Here is a 20789-nt window from a genome sequence, read left to right as displayed (position 1 = left end):
CAGCTAGTACCTGTCTGAAGTTGACTTTGAACTCAGAGCTTCCTGATTCCAGAACCACTACTTTATCTACTGCATACAAGTCCTTTCACATATATAGTTGATATCATATTGCTTGCTTTTCTCAATGGTTGCAGAAAGGATTAGAGGTAGGGAGAGAATTTAGAACTCAAAAAAAATTTTAATGAATATTAAAAGAAGCTTTTCCTAGTTCCCCTAAATCTTTGTGCCCTCCCTCTGAGATTGTCCCTACTTTATCCTGCATATATCTGTTTCTATCTAGTTCTGCATTCTCTCTCTCTCATTATATTATGAACTCATGGGAGAAGAGACTGGGTTTTGGTTTTTGAAATTTTAGTCTTTTTGTTTTGTTATTGTTGCTTGCCTTTTTGTTTCCCCAGTGCATAACACAATACTGGTACATAGTGGGCACTAAATAATGCTTATTGACTAATTGGCATTCTAGATATGATAGGACCACCAAATACCAATGTTCTTTGTCTTTCCTCCCCCTTTACACAACATGCTAGTTTTATTGTACAGAGGATTCTATTTTTCATATATAGATTGCTCTTGATGGTCTCTGAGATCCCTTCCTCCTATGAGGTTCTATGAGTTATTTAGAGAGGCAAGTCCCTAATGCAGAGAAAGTTTCATTTTGTACTGATAAAAAATTATTATCTGGGAATTCCCTATGTCAATGATATCACAGGTCTAGTACCTCTCACTTTCTCTAAATTCTGTAGCAATTATCAGTACTGGTCATCTGGTATTTTGTCTATGCTACCTTATATGATACATGATCTATTACGGCATACTCTCTACTCCAAATTCAATAATTAAATTCTTTTTTTGTATTTCCAGTACCTAGCCTTAGCAAATAATTAATGACTAATGGTGATGATGATGTCAATGGAAAAAAGAAGGAAAAAGAGAAGAGAATGAGGAGAAAGAGGAAGAAAAGGAAGAGAACAAAAAAGGAAATAAAAAGGAGGAGAAAAATAAGGAAGATGAGAAGAAAGACAAAAGGGAGAAAGTGAGAGAAAAAAGGAAAAAAGGTAGAGGAAGAGCAAAGGTAGAGGAGTAGAGAAGCAGAGGAAGAAATAATCTAATTACAAATCTGAAAATAATCTTATACAATCTATTTCTACTACAGGTGAAAATAGCTCAAAGGACAGGTGGTTGTGACAATGGATTACTAACATCTGTTCTGTATGTTAATAATGGAACATCTCTAAATCAAGTATTTCGAAATTGTTCAATGAATGAATGAATGAACATGAATGAAAAAAATATATATTGATTACTTATTGTGTGCTAAACATTGGATACAGGAAGATTTGTGTAGCAAAAATTCTGAGAATTATTTGTTTTCACAAGCTTTTTGTTGTTCAGATATGTATTATTCTTTATGACCCCATTTGGGGTTTTATTGACAGAAATACTGAAGTAATTTTCCATTTCCTTCTCTAGTCTATTTTATAAATGAGGAGACTAAGGCAAGTACGGGTAAGTGATTTGCTCAGATTCACACAACCAGTGAGGTTAGATTTGAATTCAGTAAGATGAGATTTCCTGAGTCCAGACCCATCACTCTTTCCACTATGGCACAACCTAGCTGCTAGAAGCTGTGATTTGCTTTTGTTTTTTTTTTTCAGTGAACTCAAAATAGCACTGCATTGAGAACACTTTAGTGTGTGCTAAGCTTGAGTTTTAAAACATGTTCCCTACTGCAAAAACAGCAGGAAATATATGTAGAAACTGTTTAGGATCTTGCTGAAGCTACACTTGAATTTGGCGCAGGGGGAAGAACTCACCTGGTGAACTGAATCCATTAAGGATACCTTTTATGCTGAAGGCCTGGAGAATAATCGACCTAACAATACATGTCTTTTAATCCATTTCTCCAAGATAGACATTACAATGGCAATTATAAGATATGTATATCAAGTTATTAATCTACATTTCAAATCTCAAAGTTCATGTTTTCATTCTCTACCTTTCAAGTTCCAAAACACTCAAGAAGGAAGGAGTAAAGATACAGATTGACAGAGACTGAGAGAGAATTAGAGAAAGAGACACAGAGACAGAGATGGAGACACCAAGAGACAGAAACAGAGACAAATGGAGACAGAAAGATAGACAAGAGATAGAGACACATATAGAGACATACATACATACTCATACATACAGAAAAAGAGAGAGACAGAGAGACACACACAGAGACAGAGACAGAGACAGAGACAGATTTCAAGTACATAAAATGGCCAGTGTCAAAACACAGAGCTAGGAGTTGAAAGATTGTGTGTGAGGAATAGAGAGAGCAATATAGTCTGGATTTCAGTGTGCAGGAGGAGAATGACATTCACTGAAGCTGGGATAGGGACCTGTCTATCTAGAGCAAGCTAAACAGAAGAATTTATATATTTTATTTTAGAGTCAATAAGTAAAATCACTTTGGCAGTAATGAGAATAGACTAGATAACAGAGACTTGAGTCAAGGAGTCCAATGAGGAAGCTATAGTAATAATATAAGTGAGAAATGATAATATGATACAATAAATATTCATTAAATATCTATTACATAACAGGCAGTGTATTAATTGCTGGTGATATAAATAAAAAATTAAGAGCCTTTGCTCTGAAGGAGTTTGCAATCCTATGGAAAAAGACAATACACAAAAAGGAGCTGAAAGAGAGGAGGGCCAGGGGCTATTTGTCCCAGGTGGATGATGAGGGTGATGGTGAACCTGAAACTAATGCTGCTATTTTGAGTTTTCTATAAAAGGAAGCTATGGGAAGAATTTTTTGCTTCACCCTCCAGCCTTTTGTTCAGAGAAACAGAAACAAATGAGGGTACTGATGAGGTATGAGTAGCAAAGGTGAGGCAATCTCCATGATTTGGGGTTTTCCCAAATAAGTTTCCTGAATAGGACACATCATGATGATGGTGCAGTTGAAACCAGGCAGAGTAACTAGTAGCAAATGAAGAGATGGCTAACATTTTGAGCTTTCTATAAAGGGAGATCTGAGCTAAGATGGTAGCTTAGTTGAACAAATCATGGTGCCTTCAACATAAATAAGAAAGTTTGAAGAGAGTAAGACTTTAAGAGGAAAGATAATGAGTTGCTTTAGATATCCTGAGTTTAGGGTTATTCAGAATATCCCATTTGAAATAGCTAATAAGTAATTGGTGATTTGGAATTCTTGCTCAAGGAAGATACTAGGGAAGGATTTGTTGATAATTTAATAATTAGCTTTTAAAGATTTACAAAGTGCCTTACAGGTATTATCTCATTTAATCCACCCAACAATATGTGAGAGAGGTACTAATATTATCACCATTTTACTGGTGAGGAAACTGAGGTAGGCAAAGCTTGTGACTTGCCAGAATCAGACAGCCAGTAACTGAGGCAAGATTTGAATCCATGTCTTCCTGATCTCAGTCTACTATGCACAGAGATAATACTTAAACCCATAGGAGCCAATAAAGTTACCAAGGATAAGTATAGAGGGAGAGGAGACAGGATTCCCAGAATTTGGGGGGAAACCTACAGATAGGAGATGTGAAATGCATGGCAAATTAGCAAAGAGGAATAAGAATTGGTTGGAAAGCTAAGAATCAAATCAGGAGAGACCAGTGGCACAAAAAACAAAAACAAATGAAATAGTAAGGATAGAAAATCCAGGAAGAAAAGTTGGGAATTGTATCAAGTGCAGCTTTGCTCTTCTGTGGCTACAAAGTAGACACACCAAAGCTGAGGGTCAGGCTTCAATTCCAAAACAAAAGCTCTTGTCCCCTTATCACTGAAGATGTGCTGGTAAATGTTTAACAACTGGCTCTCTGGGAGGGTAAAAGGATCCATGATACAATTTAATCAGCTTCATTAACGTTTCATTTTTAATCAGCCTCATTAACATTATTCCATCATGTAAGTCTATTCCATCAATCAATAATACATCTGATTTATAGTATTTGGCAGTTTCTAAGATATAAATGCTCAAGCCTGAACCCATAACAAGCTAGCTCCAGCATGTCTCTGCTCATCACCACGAAGGCAGAACTGATCTTTCATCCTTCAATTATGGGAAAACATGATGCAAAATCAAAGAATATCCAGTTGCAAGCACCATAGGGTGACCTATTTCAACCTTCTCTCCAATACGAAAGCACTTTCTATAATATCCCAATAGTCATCTAACATCTTCTTGAATGCCTCTATTAATGAGAAATTCACTAATTAACCAAGACCACTCTTGCTGCTTACTCTAAATTGCAAATTTCAACCTGTCATGTGATCTAATGGCCACAATAAGCTATGAATCAGTCAACAATCATTTATTAAATGCTTATTATGTGTCAGGCACTGTGATACATACTGGCAGCACAGTAAAATTGGCATGGAATAAGAACAAATGGACATAACTTACCTCAAAAGGAATTCAGATTATATTTGAAGACTTTAAGAATATCAGACAGAAAAAGCAGCAGAAAGCTGAACTAGAAATTATCTAGTAGTTTCTTCCAATCCTATAATTCTGTGAAATAGCAGGAACAGGAAAGAGATTTCCTAGGCTTTTCCCCCATGACACAGGATGATTTTATCGAGCTCATAGTACCTCTGTCTATATCAATAACTACTAAGGTTGTAATAAAAATAAAAATAAAAAAAAGAAGGGGAAAAAAAGTTTCCCATGAAACATCTGAAGAATTATTGAACTTTTTGAGCAGTTTTACCTTACATTGAAAAGAAAATTCATGACTGAGATTATTTCAGAGAAACCAGTTTAGATATAACAAGAGTATGAATATCACCACTCTGACAGCACAGTTTAGCACCATGATTCACAAACCCATACTCTGATGTATTATTATGATACCGGAGTTGCCCTGAGACATCCTTCGGCAAGGTATGATTTCAGGGAGATGATATTCTTAGAACTAGCCTGATAAAGGATAAATCAGGCAAGACGGGAGAGCAAAAGCTGGTTTATCCTTCCTCTAATTGACTGATATCATCTTTCATATTAATCAACATTTATCAAGTTCCAACTAGATGGTGCAGTTGATAGAGTGCTGGACTTGGAATTAGGAAATCCTAAGTTCAAGTCCAGTCTAAGATATACTGGGCAAGTGTCTTAACTTGTTTGTTTCAATTTCCTCAACTGTAAATTGGGGATAATTTTGCCATTCACTTATCTTTCATTGTGTTTGATTCTTCACAACCCCACTTGGGATTTTCTTGACAAAGGTCTTAGAGTAGCTTGCCATTTCCTTCTCTGGTTCATTTTAGAAATGAAGAAACTTGGGCAAACAGGATTAAGTGACTTGCTCAAGGTCATACAGCTAGTGAGTGTCTAAGGTCAGATTTGAATTTAGGAAGAGAAATCTACTCTAGGCCCAGCACTCTATTCAGTTTACTAGCTATCTGCTCCAAATGAGGTTAATAATAGCTATCTTCTTGTGCTGTTCTGAGGATCAAATGAAGTCATATTTGTAAAGTGCTTAGCATAGTATTTGACACATAGTAGGTATGATATAAAGGTATGATGTAAATACTCCTTTTCAGAGTATTAAACAATGAATTATAATATAACATCTTCAGCAGACAAAGAATATGGCTTAAGTGTGCCAACACAACTTGAAGCAAGTTTTCCTTTTAACCCTCCCCCTGAAGGAAATAAAATTTAAAAAATAAAACCCCCAAAGAGATCAGTAACATAAAATTTAAAAAGAATGGTGTCAGGAAAGCTAAACCCCCTAAATCAAAGAATTTCTTCTGAGGGGGAAAAAGGAAGAACCAGTGATCATGTTCACCTTGGAGTTTACTGGCACTCATACACACACAGTCAGGGGTCCATATGTACCTGAGACATGATTCTCACTCTTAAAGTGCTTGCCATTTTCTTTGAAGATCCATGGCATATAAATAACTATATAAATTATATAGGATATATGTTTACAAAATGCTAAATAAATGGTGAAAGAAATACCTGCTATAGGAATTCATTGTAGGGAATGATCACTGTGACCCGAAATCCAGGTCCATAGCTGCAGCTAAATAGGAAGAGGACTTGGTTATCACAGCCATCACTTTGCTCAGAATGCATAGACCACTTTGTGGTCTCTTCTTTCCCCAATGTTTTTCTAACATCTGGAATAGACAAACTTATACCAGATTTTGGAATTAATTAATTACTCTGACTCAATTTACAACTGCTTGTTCAACCCTATAAATCGGTTGCCTTTATGAATCCTGGGAACTTTATTTATCTTTATACTCCAACTTTCTATTAACTTGTTTGAGTCTTGGTCATAACTGGGGTCAAGTTGATCATTGCTTTGACCCAGGATGCTAAATTTGAAGAATACATGTTTCAGCAGCATAGGGATACAGAGTATAAAATGTAGATAGCAAGAATAAAGAGTTCAAATAGGAGGCACTCAAATATGAATGGGAGTAAGTTCCTCGCTTACCTTGTTCTTACTGTTTAATAGATTCTGACTTCTAGGGTCTCTATCTCCTTTTAAATCAATTGAGTATAATCTTTGCACTACTAATCCTGGCCTTGGTTTGTGGTCCTTGCCCCAGTTAGAAAACTACTTATGTTCAGCTCTTTAGGAATCATAAAAATGATGCTTCTTTAGTTTTTTCACCTTTTTTTGGTTATTGTTGTCGTTATTTGCTTTTTTCCCAATTCTCATGCTTTTTTCCCTTTTGATCTGATTTTTTCTTGTACATATGACCAATATAAAAAATTGGTTAGAAGAACTGCACATGTTTAACCTATCAATGATTGCTTACTGTTTTGGGGAAGAGAAGGAAGGGAGAGAGGAAGAAAAAATGGAACGCAGAGTTTTGCAAAGGTGAACATTAAACACTATTTTTGCATGTATTTGGAAAAAGTAAATACTATTAATAAAAAAAATATATAAAAAAATGCTGCTTAGAATAGACTAGTGATAATGGACAATGGAGTAAAGGGTTTTGTTTGATTTGTCTGCCAAGAATTATATTCAGTTTGGGAAGAACAGGGAAGATTGGGAGGGGAAGAGTGCTTAACTGGTAGTTCAATGCCAAAACAAACAGATGGCAAGAAAGTCCCCAGCTACCCTCAATGAGTTCATGTCTCTGGGTTCAGAAAAACTACATCCCAGGACGCTGAAAGAATTAATGGATGTAAATTCTGAATCATTTTCAGTAACCTTTGAAAATCATGGATAATGAGGAAAGTACTAGAGACCTAGAATAAGCAAACATAAACTTTTTTTAAAAAGTAAAGAGCATGAATTCTTTATCCTATACAATAGTGAATTTGACTTCTATTCTGAGAAAAAATCCAAAATATATTATTAAAGGGATATGAACATTTAGAAAAGGAAATGATGCCCACTGAAGAGTAGCATTGTTTAATCAAGAATAAATTTTGTCTGACCAACCTCATCGCCTTTTTTGAGAGGATTTTACTAAAATGCTAATTAAATAAAATGCTACATATAAAGTGTTTAGTATAGTGACAGATACATAGTAGGCACTATAAAAATATTTATTTCCTTCCCCTGCCTTTCCCTGCAAGTAGGAGAACACAGTAAGCATAGTATATCTAGGTTTTAGGAAGGCATCATTTCATCCTTATGAGCAAAAAGGAGAAATGTGAACTAGATCAGGGTTTCTTACTTTACACTCGTGACCCCTTTTTGTCCAAGAAATTCGTACACAACTCCAGGTATATAAGTATATAAAATAAGTATACAAATCAGATATTTACTGTTAATAAATCATAATTTCATGACCTTCATATTCCGATCCCATACGAGGGTCACAATCCACAATTTAAAAAGCATTGAACTAAATGATAATTTGAAAAAATTTCAATTGTAATGAACTTTAGAGGTCATTGATTCCAGTCCCTCTAAGAAAATCCCCTCTATTGCATCCCCAACAGATGATCATACTTTGCTTAAAGACTTCTTGTATGGGGGAACTCACTATCTCCTGGGACAAGCTATTCGACTTTTCCTACATCTTTCCTTTCCTTCTTTCTCAGTTTTCCTTAAGAAATCCACCCAGATACCTTCAACTTCTCTCATTCTTAGAAACTCTTTTACCAGCTTCATCATTCAATTGAAACTACTCTTTCTCAAATTACCAGTGATCTCTTAATTTGATATATCTAATGGTCTTTTCACAATCCTTATCTTTCTTGATCTTTCTGCAATTTTTGACATTGTTCATCCCCCTCTCCTCCTACATATTTTATCCTCTTTACATTTCCAAGTTTCTTTTCTCTTTTTGGTTCTACTTCTACCTGTCTATTGCTTCTCAGGATCCTTTGCTGGATCTTAATCCATCCAAACAAATCAGTCACTAACTGTGAGTTTCCATAAGACTCTAACCTAGACTCTTCTTCCTCCATACTATCTAGTGATCTCATTAGTTCCCAAGACTTCAATTATCATTTCTATGCAAATAATGATGTTATGTATATGCATATATAAAGAAATCTGTACATGTACATAAATGCATTATATTTACTCTACCAGCATATATATATATATATATATATATATACACATATGCATGCATAATCTTTTCTGAGTTCTAGTCTTGAATTACCAACCAGTTGTGCATCTTAAGCTGAATATTCCATTGGCTTCTCAAAGGCAACATTTCTAAGCAGAATTTACTCTTTCCCCAAAAACCTTGTCTTCTTATTTCCTTATTTTTATATATTATCCCACATAATCCAACTGTCGAGTCTTGTATCTACCTGAACAAAATCATTTGTGTGTGTCGCCTTCTTTAAGCCCCAATGATGTAGGCTCTCTCTATTGGCAATGAATTTCCTTGGTCTCCCTGCTCCAACTGTCCCTCACTCAGTTGCCAAAGCATTTTTCCCAAAATTCAAGTCTGACCATGCGACATACACTCTTAACTCAGTCCAGTGAGTCTTCACTGTTTCCAAGATCAAATATAAAATGCCCTATTTGGTATCTAAAGCCCTTCATAATCTGACCCTTCCTGCCTTTCTAGTCTGCTTACACTTTATTCCTAAGTATTCTATGATAACAACTACATCAGACTTCGTGCTGTCCTTCCATGACAGTGTTTTTGTAGTGCCTATCTACTATGATGAAATGTTCTCCTTTCTTATTTCTACCTCCTAGCTTCCCTTTAATTCTATTTTCTATAGGAAGCTTTTCACCATCCTACCAGTTGCTAGTGGCTTCCTGCTGAGATTACTTTCCATCTCCTCTCTATATATCTTGTATGTATCCAGTTATTTATACATCATTCTAGTGTGAGCTTCATGAGGGTAAGGTTTTTTCTCCCTTTCTTTGTATTTTCAGTACTAAGTACAATATCTAGAATATAGTAAGGACTTAATAAATGTTGTTCACTGACTTTCATCAGATCTAAATATTAGCAAAAATTATTTATGTCAATCATAAATGTTTCTGTCTTTCAGAAATTTGGATCTATTGTTGGTTCTGAAACCTAGTTCTAAGCAGATTAAGTCGGATCCACTGAAAACTTTTCAAGTATGAGAAAGGAATTATCATGTCTCCCCTAATTCTTCTCATCTATAAACTAAACAGGCCCATTTTTCCTCATCTGATCTTAATGCTCTAGAAGCACTTTGCCAACTGGGTCTTTCTCATCTGGATATCCCCAATTTACCATTATCTTTTCTGAAATCTTGTTCCCAGAATTGAATACAATAATCCAGAGAAAGTCTGAATAGGCCAGAATATAACAGGAATATAACATTGTCTTCTGTCCACAGTGCCTCTCTTAGTTCAACCTAAGCTCTTGTTTGCTTTTGTTCTCCTCCTCATTCCCCCCAAAATACTTTAGAACAGATAGCTAGATTTGGGACTAGCTCAATGGCCATCATCAAAGAGCAGTCATTGATGCATTAATGTCAGTCCATTTGAGGGTATCTAGTGGAATGCACCAGGAGTCTCTCAGTCCTCTGCTATTAAATATTTTATTATCATAAATAAAAGCATAGATGTCATTATAATCAAATTTGAAGATTAAAAAGATAGAGAACATGTTAAAATCTTGGATCTTAGAATTAAGAACCCCAAAATTCCTGAAAGAATAGAACAAAAGGATCAAATCTAAAAGGATAAAATTTAGTAGGGATAAATGTTGTCTTACAATTGCAATAAAAAAATTGATTGCATACCTATGTAATAGTAAGCCCCAGAGGGTTAGATTTGGAGATAAATATCTGATTTTAAATGCTGGCTCTGTCCATATTCCTGTTTTAAATTGGGCAAGTTATTTAACCTTTCTAGGACTCTTTTTCCTCAGCTGCAAAATAATGAGGGAACATTAAATTAGATAATAAAATAATCTTAAAAATAGGGCTGGAAGGGAAAGGACCCCAGAGGCTATCTACTCCAATCCCCCATTTGACAAATGACTTCTAAGATGCTTTTTAGCTATAAATCTGATCCTATATTCACCAGAGCTTGATTTTTCTCTACTGTCCCTCCAGAGAAGAATATCCTGTCAAAAACATAATTAAAGGACTGTTGGGAAAAAATTTATCAGCCTTTATCCCACCCATCACACACCAAGACTTGACCATTTTTGGACACTTCCACATGATGTAAAACAATAGTCAATGCTGGATAACTCTTTATAAGGAAAAATATGTGATTGTTGTTACTCTTGCTTCTGGAAGGTGGGTGAGTGGGAGTGAGGGGGAGAGTGGTAACTAAATCTTATAGTCACGAAAAACAAAGTGAAGGCAAAGGTTAACCCACGATAGTCATTATGATATTTTCTTCCTATATAGATAATACATGGTTTCATTGAAATAAGAAAAAAAAAGCTTCCATTAAGAGTATTTAACAGCAGCAGCTTAAACACTTCCCAGCTCCTAGCTATTAAGACAACTCCAGGCACTTCACAGGTTGCTTTTAAATTACAAGTAAAAGCAGTCCTGCAGAGCTAATTACTAATAAATCTCAGAGTAGATCTCACTTATGGGGTTGGGCTAGTGTAGGGAGAGACTTAATGTTAAGCTTTTCCAAACTGCAATAAATGGAGTGCCAATTGAAAACTATACCTCTGATCATATGCCAAACCTAAGCAGAAAACAGACAGAATGTCTTTGCAGTAAAATGATGGGAAAGTGACGGGAAGGAAAAAGCCCTCCAAAGATTTTCTTTAGGAAAAGCTTCCACTCAAATCAAGACCTACTTCCGGGCTGGATTTTAAATCTGATACCTTAATATATTAGATTCCCAGATATGAAATTTGAGGGCAAAAGTCAAAATCAATATCTACCAATACAGAAACAATAGGAGCAGAATCCTCTTGTGATTCCTTTATCACTTCTACTTATACCACTTATACTCCAGTAGTAGCCACAAGTTCCTTGTGAATTTCACATGATTTAGTTCTAACTTGAAAATCTGGCAATACTTATAATAATGTCTATTAGCTTCTTCACAGGGCAATAAAAAGGAAGTATCTAGAAAGTGACTAGTCTTGGTGACATTACATCTTCATGGCAGAAATTTTAATGGTTTGCAGAAAAATAATCTTGAAAATTGCAATTGTGAGTCTGGCAAGAGTGAACGTTACAGAAGATGATTTTCAGGATAGACTGACTCAGGAGATGATTTGAAATATAACAAAATTTGGATACTAAGAATAAAAATAAGTGAGGCAGTCAGTGCTAATCACCATAATTAGTCATGTTGTGCAAAACCAGAGGAAAATGGGCCAGGTATAGCAGCTAAAAATTTGGAGTCAAGAAGTTGGCCAAGGAATTGAAAAGTCTGGGGTTCAAGACCTACATTGACAATGCTTCTTAAATCTCAGTGTCCCAGTCATTTCTTTATGCTTATAAAGTACAGTTAATGGAGGGAATCAAATCAGCAAGAAAAAAATGCATGGCCCAGTGAATAGAATGAAGGACTTAGCCTCAAGAAAATTTTTGCTTAAATTCTGCTTTCTAACACTTATTAGTTATATATCATTGGATGTGTCAACTTCTCTGTGCCTGAAGCACAGAGTTGCCTGGGATTAATCTAAGTCACAGTTGAGTTGTTTCATTTGTTTTTTTCTGTTAGTAGATAGTGAGCTCTCATATCCAAAGGCCTTCCAAAAATTAGATTTATTTCAAATAAAAAGATACTATTAGAATAGTATCCTTGAAGGTAGATTAAAAAAAAAAGACCAAAAGTAGTCCAAAAAGTTGTAGTCTAAACTTTAATCAGCCATTTTAAGTGAGAAAATGTGATACCTTAGAAAAGTGATGCATGCACAAGACAGCTAGATCAATAAAATGCCAATTAGTTTGCCAATTAATACCAATTAGCCAATTAATGCAGGGCTATACATACTTTTCTTTTAATGGATCTGAGCTATTTATTTTCCTCTATAAATGAGTCAATTTTTCCATAATTCTCATAATATCCTAAGTCACAGAAATCCTTATTTAAAGTTTGAATAGCTTTTCCACATGAAAAAAAATACATGTGCTGGTATCTCTATAAGATACATGCTAGAACCCCCTGATGAAAAAATACATGTGCTAGTATCTCTATAAGATACATGCTAGGACCCCCTGTGGAGTATTTATGGGATGACGGGGACAAAAATTACAGTTAGGGGAGGGGTCATCTGCTTCCCTGGAGGAAGTATATACATCAGTGAAGTCAGATTGTGAATACTGATCTACCAAAAAATCAAAAAATTATTGTAAGTCATATGAATAGTCACAATAACCCTCCCCCCTCCATAATTCAGACAAAAAAACCATATACTTGATAGCAGAAATCTATGTCTGGGGGTTATTATACCACAGAGAAGCCAACTAATAACAGTTCCACCTGGAAGTTAATATAGCAGATTGAAACTGAGCAAGGCTCCTCACTGATTAGCCTTTAGATGTCAACCAAAGCAAAAGATTTTGTCTGTATTACCAAGGCAATTATGGTTGTTGGGAGTCTGACTCGGTGTAACGGATTGCCCAATGATATAGCATTACTTTTAAAATAAAAAAAAAAGTTATGACTTTCTTTCCATTTTAATCCCCAAGAGTGATTTTATTTGATCTTACATAGCAAGTGGCCATTTCAAAATAATTTGACAAACAGAAGATTTGCTAAAATTATAAATCTCAAAGATATTATTTTGACTTCCATTTGTACTTCACATTCTCCATATGACAGAGTAAATAAATTCTCATATACACATGCACAATGAGACCTGTCAAGGTACTATAAGTACTAAGTTAAAACCGGGACAGCTTGCTGCTGTCCAATGTTCTAAACTCTAAGCACGTGGATGACTTTGTACAAACCAAATCAGATCACTGTTCATCTTGCCAGCTACTCTTTCTACAAGAGTCAAACTACATTTTTTTTGCCCTGTGAATTAAGAAAGAATAAGAAGAGCCTTATGTAACTAGAGATGAACCTTTTTGGCTATAATCCTTAAGAAAAGGCTTCTTCTTATGGAAGAAGTAGAATGTCCAGTGGCCCATGTCTAGTGGGGTAGCCTTTGATCCACTACCTGCACTCTCCATAAGTTCGAACACTTAGGAGCATGCAATAACTGCTAATTTTAGCTATGAAGTCATTGTACTGTGAGTGTTTACATCATGTGCATTGAGATATTTTTAATATTAAGCATACAACAGAAATTCTTACTCTCCTTAGCAACTGTTAAATTACAAAATGTAAAAAATAAAAATAAATAAAAACTGCAATCACACTTGGAGGGCATAGAACTATTACAAGATGTTGGTTGCAATATGTTAGTGCATGCTATAGAAATCATGAAATCATTTTCTAAATTAAAAAGTCCCATCATTTGTTTTCACAGCTGCCTACTGTTGCTGGCTCTTACGATGAACTCTCAACCTATCAAATGTTGATTTGCCACCTCTTAGATCTAGGAATGCAAAAAGCTATCAAAAGTAAACAAATTCTCAATTTTCTCACTGGCTGAGAAATCATTCAGGAGTGACTTTGCCGTCTCTGAAGAACATCTTACAGAAGAACTTTAAAGATAAATCATATTTTAAGCAAGATTTTGCTCCTACAATACTGTGGGCTAATAATATACATTGAATAAATAAAGATCATATCAAAGTTAGCAGGTATCCCCTAAAAATCATAGCATAAAGAATCTTTGTCCCATGCACATCTAGGGTTTTTAATAAATTATTGTACAATAAAGGGGAAAATAAAGATATTTTAATCACGGTGAGTGATCCAACAGGAAAAGCCGAGTTGAGTTGTTGTGCAGAGTTTATAGTTTTAAATGAAGTTCTCATGGATGTTTAAATTGTCAGCTTTGGCGGTCCTAAGTTTCCCAGCAGCAGTGTAAAGGATAATGGCAGTCAACGGACCGAACTGAGTGACCTGGGAGGAAAAATGAATTTTCTTTTCCCCGGGGCACCCCCGTCCCATCTCTTTCCCGTTCTAAAGAGCGAGGGTTCTGGCAACCCTGGCTGTCCCTGTGACAGCTGGATAAAGTTTCTCGTGCCAACTTTATTGCAGAATATTTTATGAGTCTTCTTCCACCAGCGATGTTTTGCTTTGGAGGAGCGGGCGACCTGGGAGCGGGAAATCGGGCAACATCTCCTCCGTCGCCTGGGCTGCCCTGGCAACCGCGTCACCAGTGCTGGCCAGCGGCCCGGGTGCCCAGCTGTGCCTGGGACACTGCTGGTACAGCAGTGGCGGCGGCGGCTGCAGCCGCCGCGTCCCCGATGCCGGGCAGCACCGAGCGCACAGAACGGCGGAACTCCTCGTTCTTCCAGGTGTACAAGAGCGGGTTGAGGGCGGACAGGGAGCAGCACAAAAGCCAGCTAGCCGCCTGCAAGCCCCAGGGGACAGGCAGCGAGAAACCGCTGGCGAGGCTCACCCACACGAGAGGCTGCGTGGCCAGCAGGAAGACGCAGCAGAGCAGCAGCACTGACAAGCCGTTGAGGCGCCTCTGTGCCCGGCGCGGATGCAAAGTGGGCGGCAGGGGCTGCGCGGAGGCCGCGGCCGCCTGGGGCACCGGGTGTGCGTGCGGGGGGCCAGGGGCACTTGGAAAGGCGGCCGCGGCCGCGGCACAGCCCGGCAGCTGGTGCAGCAGGTGAAAGTTGAGCACGCTGACCCGCTTGACGCTGACCCGCACCCGGCGCACGATGCCCAGGTAGCAGTGCAGCAACAACGCCGTCTGAGCCAACAGCGCCAGAGCTGCCAGCAGCGCCGGGTAGTGCACCTCGGGGGGCACGCGACCTGGGGGAGCTGCCCAAGGCGGCAGCAGCAGCACGAGCCCCAGAGCCAGTGCCCAGGACAGTGCCAGCATGCCCGCCGTGTGGCGCCTCTGGTACAGCACCTGGTAGGTGGCGGGCGCCCGCGTGATGAGCAGGTAGCGGTTCAGAGCCACCAAGCAGTGGGATAGAAGAGACACGGTGAGACCGAGGCCCAGCAACCCGCCCCTCAGCAGGCGGTAGCTGCCCCCAGCCCCGTCCCACCCCCCTGGAGGCTCGGGCGAGGAGTTGGGCAGCAGCCCCAAAACGGCCTCCTGAGGCATCCAGAGGGCGCACACGCTCAGGTCAGCGGCGCAGCCGTTCACAATGAAAGCGTTGCTAGTGGTCTGGAGCTTTCGGAACGATGACACCAGGTAGATGACCATGCCGTTGGCCAGCGTGCCCCCGATGGCCAGGCCGGAGTAGAGGAGGGACACGGGAATCCGGCGGCCTGCCCACGAGCCTTCCTCTTCACACAACAGTAGCAGCGAGCCCCCGGCACTGGAGGTGGTGGTGGACGTGGAGGAGCTGTTGGTCATGCTGGCTTCCACTTTCACACCCAGTTCTTCAACTCTGACTTCTTTCTGAGGGCTCCATCACCTCCGATACTGTCCTGCAGGGTCAACAAGGGTGGAGCGCCACCTCTCCCCTCCCCAAATCGAAAGGCTGTAGAAGAATTGACTTTCGGTGGGAGATCTGGAGAGGGGCAGAAAGACTGCGATGTGGTAGGTGAGCGTAGTTTCTGGTAGCAGGTCCCTACTTCAGAAATGTCTCCACAGAGCAAGGAAAAAGGGTTCCTGCTTTCAGACAGCAGCAGTAGCAAAAATAAACTCCCTCCTTCCAGTTGGAAATGCCAGCTGGATCACCCACTTGCAGGAGCCAGCAGGTATATCCCAGCTGGGAAAAATACCCAGATGGAGTGGTGGAGTGGGAATGGGGGTGGAGGGACAGGAGATACCTTGTTGTCAGGCTGGTCCTCTGCCGACAGTAACAGAGGAAGTGATCCCCCAAAGCACCTTGTCCCAGCAGCAGCATCTATGGTCCCAGGAAAACACCATCAAAGAAGTTCCACTGGGATCAGTGCCAGGAGGATCCCCAATACTCAGGAACTGGGCACCTGGTCCAAAGCTTGGCAGCAGCCCCAGCAGCAATAAGCAAGGAGGAGCTTCCCAGCTGGCAGCAGTGCCAGGGGGAAGACTATCTGACTTTTAGCAGCCTAGAGATCCACCTAGGCAAGCAAGCTCCTGCAGTCACAATAGCAGAGCACAGGGGAAGCTGGTTGAAAAGCAAAATGAGAGCTGTAGAGCACCCTAGACTGAGAAAGCAGGAGTGGTGGCTGATGCGATACAGTCTCTCTCCTCTCAGCTCACTCCTGATCAGCTATTCATCACCCTGGGTAAATTCAGCCTTTCCACGCTTTTCATGAATTATTCAGCAGCCTTCAAACTTGGGAAAGGAAGAAAAATATCTTGCACAGAAAGTCTTGCAATTAGGGAGTTTCTTTAAGCTTTACTCTCTCCTCCTCCTCCCTCCTCTTCCCCTCCCCCATCAACTTCTTTTGCTTTTTTAGTCCCCTCCTTCTTCCCTCTTTGATTGCAATAGAACCTAGGTCTACAGCATCTTTATTCCAATCTAATTCACAGACTAGTAAGAGATGCTGTAGCTGATGAAATAGATACCTTAATAACACTAGTTTGTCAAGGATATTTTTTTAAAAAATCAAACAGTTAAATTCTCAGTTTCCCTGGGATTATATGTAATCCCCCAATGTTATTGTGTTGGTTTCCCTCCTCAATCCCTTTCCAGAGGCTATAAAAGAATAGTGAAGCATGAATTTCTTGTACAAAACATCTATAAAAAGTGGTCACGTAAATCTACAAACACACAGTCACAGAGAAATGATCAGCTTCAAGCTCCTTCCATTGCTAGATAAGAGTTGCCTTTTTTCAATAGTGAAATGGTCAAAAGGCAAATGAGAGAATAACAGGAGAAGACAGGAATTGTGAACAATCTGCATAGTGAAAAAGTAGGCTCCAAGCGATAGATTTGGCTACTTCCTTCCAAATTTATTTCCTTTTGAATAGGTCTTGAACAGGACCCACTATCTGAATTTGTGAACATTTTGTAGAATGCCAGCAGTCTTTCACCTTTCCTGAGGGGGAAAATTTTAAAGGGCAGCCCCCCAAAAACATGTTTCCTGAAAAATGGGAGGAATAGTTATTTGAGTGAAGTAACAATGTGTTGAGGAATAATCTAATAGTCTTGTTGATGGAGTTGCCACTTGTTGCTGCTATTGGGATAAGATGCTTTGGGGAATCACTTCCTCTGTTAATGTCAGCAGAGAACCAGTTGGAGAGCAAAGTGCCTCCTATCCCTTCACTCCTACTCCCACCTCAACACTTTATCTGGGCATTTTTCCCAGCTGGGATATACCTGCTGGCTCTTTGCAAGTGGGTGTCCTAGCTGGCATAATTTCCAACTAGAAGGAGGGAGGCTATTTTTGCTACTGCTGCTGTCTTTCTTGACATTAGGTCAATCACAAAATCTGCATGATTTATTATTTTCTTGTTTATGATGAAGATATTAAACTAAAATTCTTTCTGGATCTAAAATTTAATGAAACTTAAAATCTACCCTCTTTCTACGAGCCCCTGGCACTTCTGTCTGACCAAAATGAATGACACCTCACTTCTGTTCCAGGAGTAAACATAAGGTTATAAGAATCAAGTCCAAAGGTCTGATACCATATAGTCCAAAGGTGCCACTCACACCTCTAAGCTTTTTTTCCTCACCTGAAAAAAAGGATACTAAATTTCTTTTCCGTTCAAAGGAACCATTCTGTTTATTTTATGGTTGTAAAATGCTTTGAAGAAAGTAAGAGCTAAGTATTACTAAATTAAGTCTAACCCATTTAAACTGTTATTCAAATGAAATTGGCTATAATCTCAGACTGTAAAGCTTTCTACCATCTGGAGCTTTTGTAATTGAGGGATTCAGGGACTGCATAATTTTTCTTTATATTAAAGATCATGCATCTAAAGTATATTTATTGAACACAATACAATCCAAAAAGTATTTATTAATCACCTACTATGTGCAAGAATTACTTTATATACATCTACTGTGTGCAAGACTTACCTGGGCAGTATACTTTTCAGGAATGTACACATAAAGTTGATGCAAGTGCATTGCCAGGCACTGCGCAAGTCTTTGGGAGGCTCCCAAGGAACGTGTGGGAGAATAAAGGTATTAGTATTAGGCTGCCTACCAAACTGAACATCTACAGTGCTGTTCTGCTGACCTCATTGTTGTTTGCCTGTAAAATCTGGATAGTATACCAATACCATGAAAGGAAACTGAATCACTTCCATTTGAATTATCTTCTTGACAATCACTTGGCAAAATAAGGTACTAGACACTGAGATCTCTCTGCAAGTGTCAAGCATTTTACCTCTCCTGCAGAGAACACAACTCTGATGGGGTGGCCATGTTGTTTAAATGTCAAATATATATTTACCTAAAAGACTATTTTACAAAGAACTCATACGAGGTAAGCATTCACAAAGAAATTAGAGTGATAGAAGAATCATCTCAAGGTCTCTAGAGAATGTGGGAATTAATTGTGAGACATGGGAGATACTGGAATGTGATATGCCCACATCAAAGGAGGCTCAAACAGCACAGCCGGATCACAACAGCCCAAAAGAAATATGAGATGCACAAGCGTACAGACATCTCCATTCCAAATGTTGATCTGGACTACATGTGTCTGACCCATGTAGAGTATTTAGCGCTCAGCCACAATCAAACACATTATACCTTAGCCCTGATAGATCTTCTTTGAACAGAAAAGGACAACAATCAATTGTGTGCAAGGCAAAGGAAGTAATCCAACTGCAATAAAGAGTGGTTTGGTTTTTTTTCTACCCTAATAGTTTGGTTGTTAGAAAAAAGATAGATCTAGGATGGTAGTTTGAAAAGGTAGCAGAGTCAGGTGAAGGATGAGGGAGATTGTCAGATAAAAAGAGATTAAAGATTAAAAAGAAGTGATGATTGACAGGAGTGTGCAATTGGAGGAGAGAGAAAAGGTTTAATTCTATAAGCATGGGGGGCTGAGAGAAAAGATCAAGGGCACAAATGATTATAGGCATTGATTTTGATGAGGAAAATTCCTCTTCCTCTGAATTTGGTGTAGAGGAGGAGAGAATAGGGGCGAAATTATGAGCTGAGATCCTCAGCTGAGAGGCCATCAGAAATCATAGATTTTTTGGAGTCTAAAGTTTTTCAAGCTTATGTAGTCCATGTTTCCTTTTTTCACAGATGAGTAAACTGAGTTCATACAATCAATGGAAGACCTTGGTCTCCTGATTCCTTATCCAGTGCTATAATATCATACCACACTGTCTCTCGGTTTCATTTTTTTACAGCCAAATACATTATTAAAAGGAAGAAAGGTTTTCTTGAAATTCTTTACAGTTAAATTTTGCAGTTAATATCTAAACCTCTCCATTTTTGCCATTTTAAAAAGTATCTCTCCATTAAGCACCAAGATACTGAGAGAATATTACAGTTCCAAATGCAGACAGCCTTTTCAGTTTTTCCTTCAAAAGGGAATATGTAGATGGAATGATGGTTTCAGTATCAGATTCAGGTTTCTGGTTTTTGCCTGCACGTCGGCCCAAAAGTCAGTGTCATCAGACTTAAGGAATCAAACAAGGTGCTTTTCAGTGGGCTTTGGAAAACTTTCTGCTTTCATGTAGATTTTCCTGAGTCCTAATCTATCAGTGGATATTTGCCATGCTTGAAATTCACACTTTCTTCACTCTGAATCCCCAGTTTTCCTTCAAAATATGAGTAAAACACCACCTCCTGAGCTTTTCCTGATCCATACAGATTCTACCTACCAGTAATCCAATTCTGTTGTATTTTTTGTATCTATTTTGCATATATTTACATAATATCTTTCCTCCATCGGCTATAAATTCCTTGAGGGCATACTTTTTACTTTATACTCAGCACCTAATAAGTGCCTGGTACAAAACAGCATCTTAATAATTGTTTGTTGATTAATTTATTCCCAGTTTAACTCATTCTTGTCTCACTCCCTCAACACAACACCTCCTGATTAGCTCATTGTCACACACATGACCCCCTGATAGAACTAAGGCTTGAACTCAGGACCAGAGTGTCATCCACTTCAGCAGGATATACACACCCTTAAACATAAAAACCTAAACTGTTTGGCCCAAATTCAGTGTTCTTTCTACCCACACCAAGCCAGGATTCCAATTCATCAATTTGCTCAATTATAAATTTGGGCACACCCTTCATACATTCAGAGTTCTTTTCTACGTAAAGCCATGTATCTCTTTCTGCCTTTATATCAGTAGGGCATCTTCAGTAGCTTTGTAAAGTTTCCAAGGTATTTCTTTAGTGACCTACATTCCCCATTTGCTTGTAGCTTTTCTAAGAATACCATTCTTTGGGTTTAAAATTGCTGTGATTTCTTGTCT

At 38.6% G+C, this 20789-nt stretch overlaps 2 protein-coding genes across 3 annotated transcripts in view; both read right to left on the bottom strand.

The window, feature by feature from the left end:
* The window catches only part of CDC14A (cell division cycle 14A), a 284358-nt gene that overhangs the window by 30681 nt on the left and 232888 nt on the right, over positions 1–20789 (bottom strand). The window lies entirely within an intron of this gene.
* Positions 13047–16958, bottom strand: GPR88 (G protein-coupled receptor 88). Its single transcript, XM_031967166.1, has one exon. The coding sequence runs from the start codon at positions 15813–15815 to the stop codon at positions 14652–14654; it is 1164 nt and encodes a 387-aa protein (XP_031823026.1). The 5' UTR covers positions 15816–16958; the 3' UTR covers positions 13047–14651.

Source organism: Sarcophilus harrisii, chromosome 4, assembly GCF_902635505.1.
Source record: "Sarcophilus harrisii chromosome 4, mSarHar1.11, whole genome shotgun sequence".
In the NCBI taxonomy this organism is placed as follows: Eukaryota; Metazoa; Chordata; class Mammalia; order Dasyuromorphia; family Dasyuridae; genus Sarcophilus; species Sarcophilus harrisii.
This window is presented reverse-complemented; position numbering and strand designations above follow the sequence as displayed.

Excerpts from the sequence above, each read along its gene's own strand:
- GPR88 (XM_031967166.1), bottom strand. The coding sequence starts at position 15,815 with ATGACCAACAGCTCCTCCACGTCCACCACCACCTCCAGTGCCGGGGGC.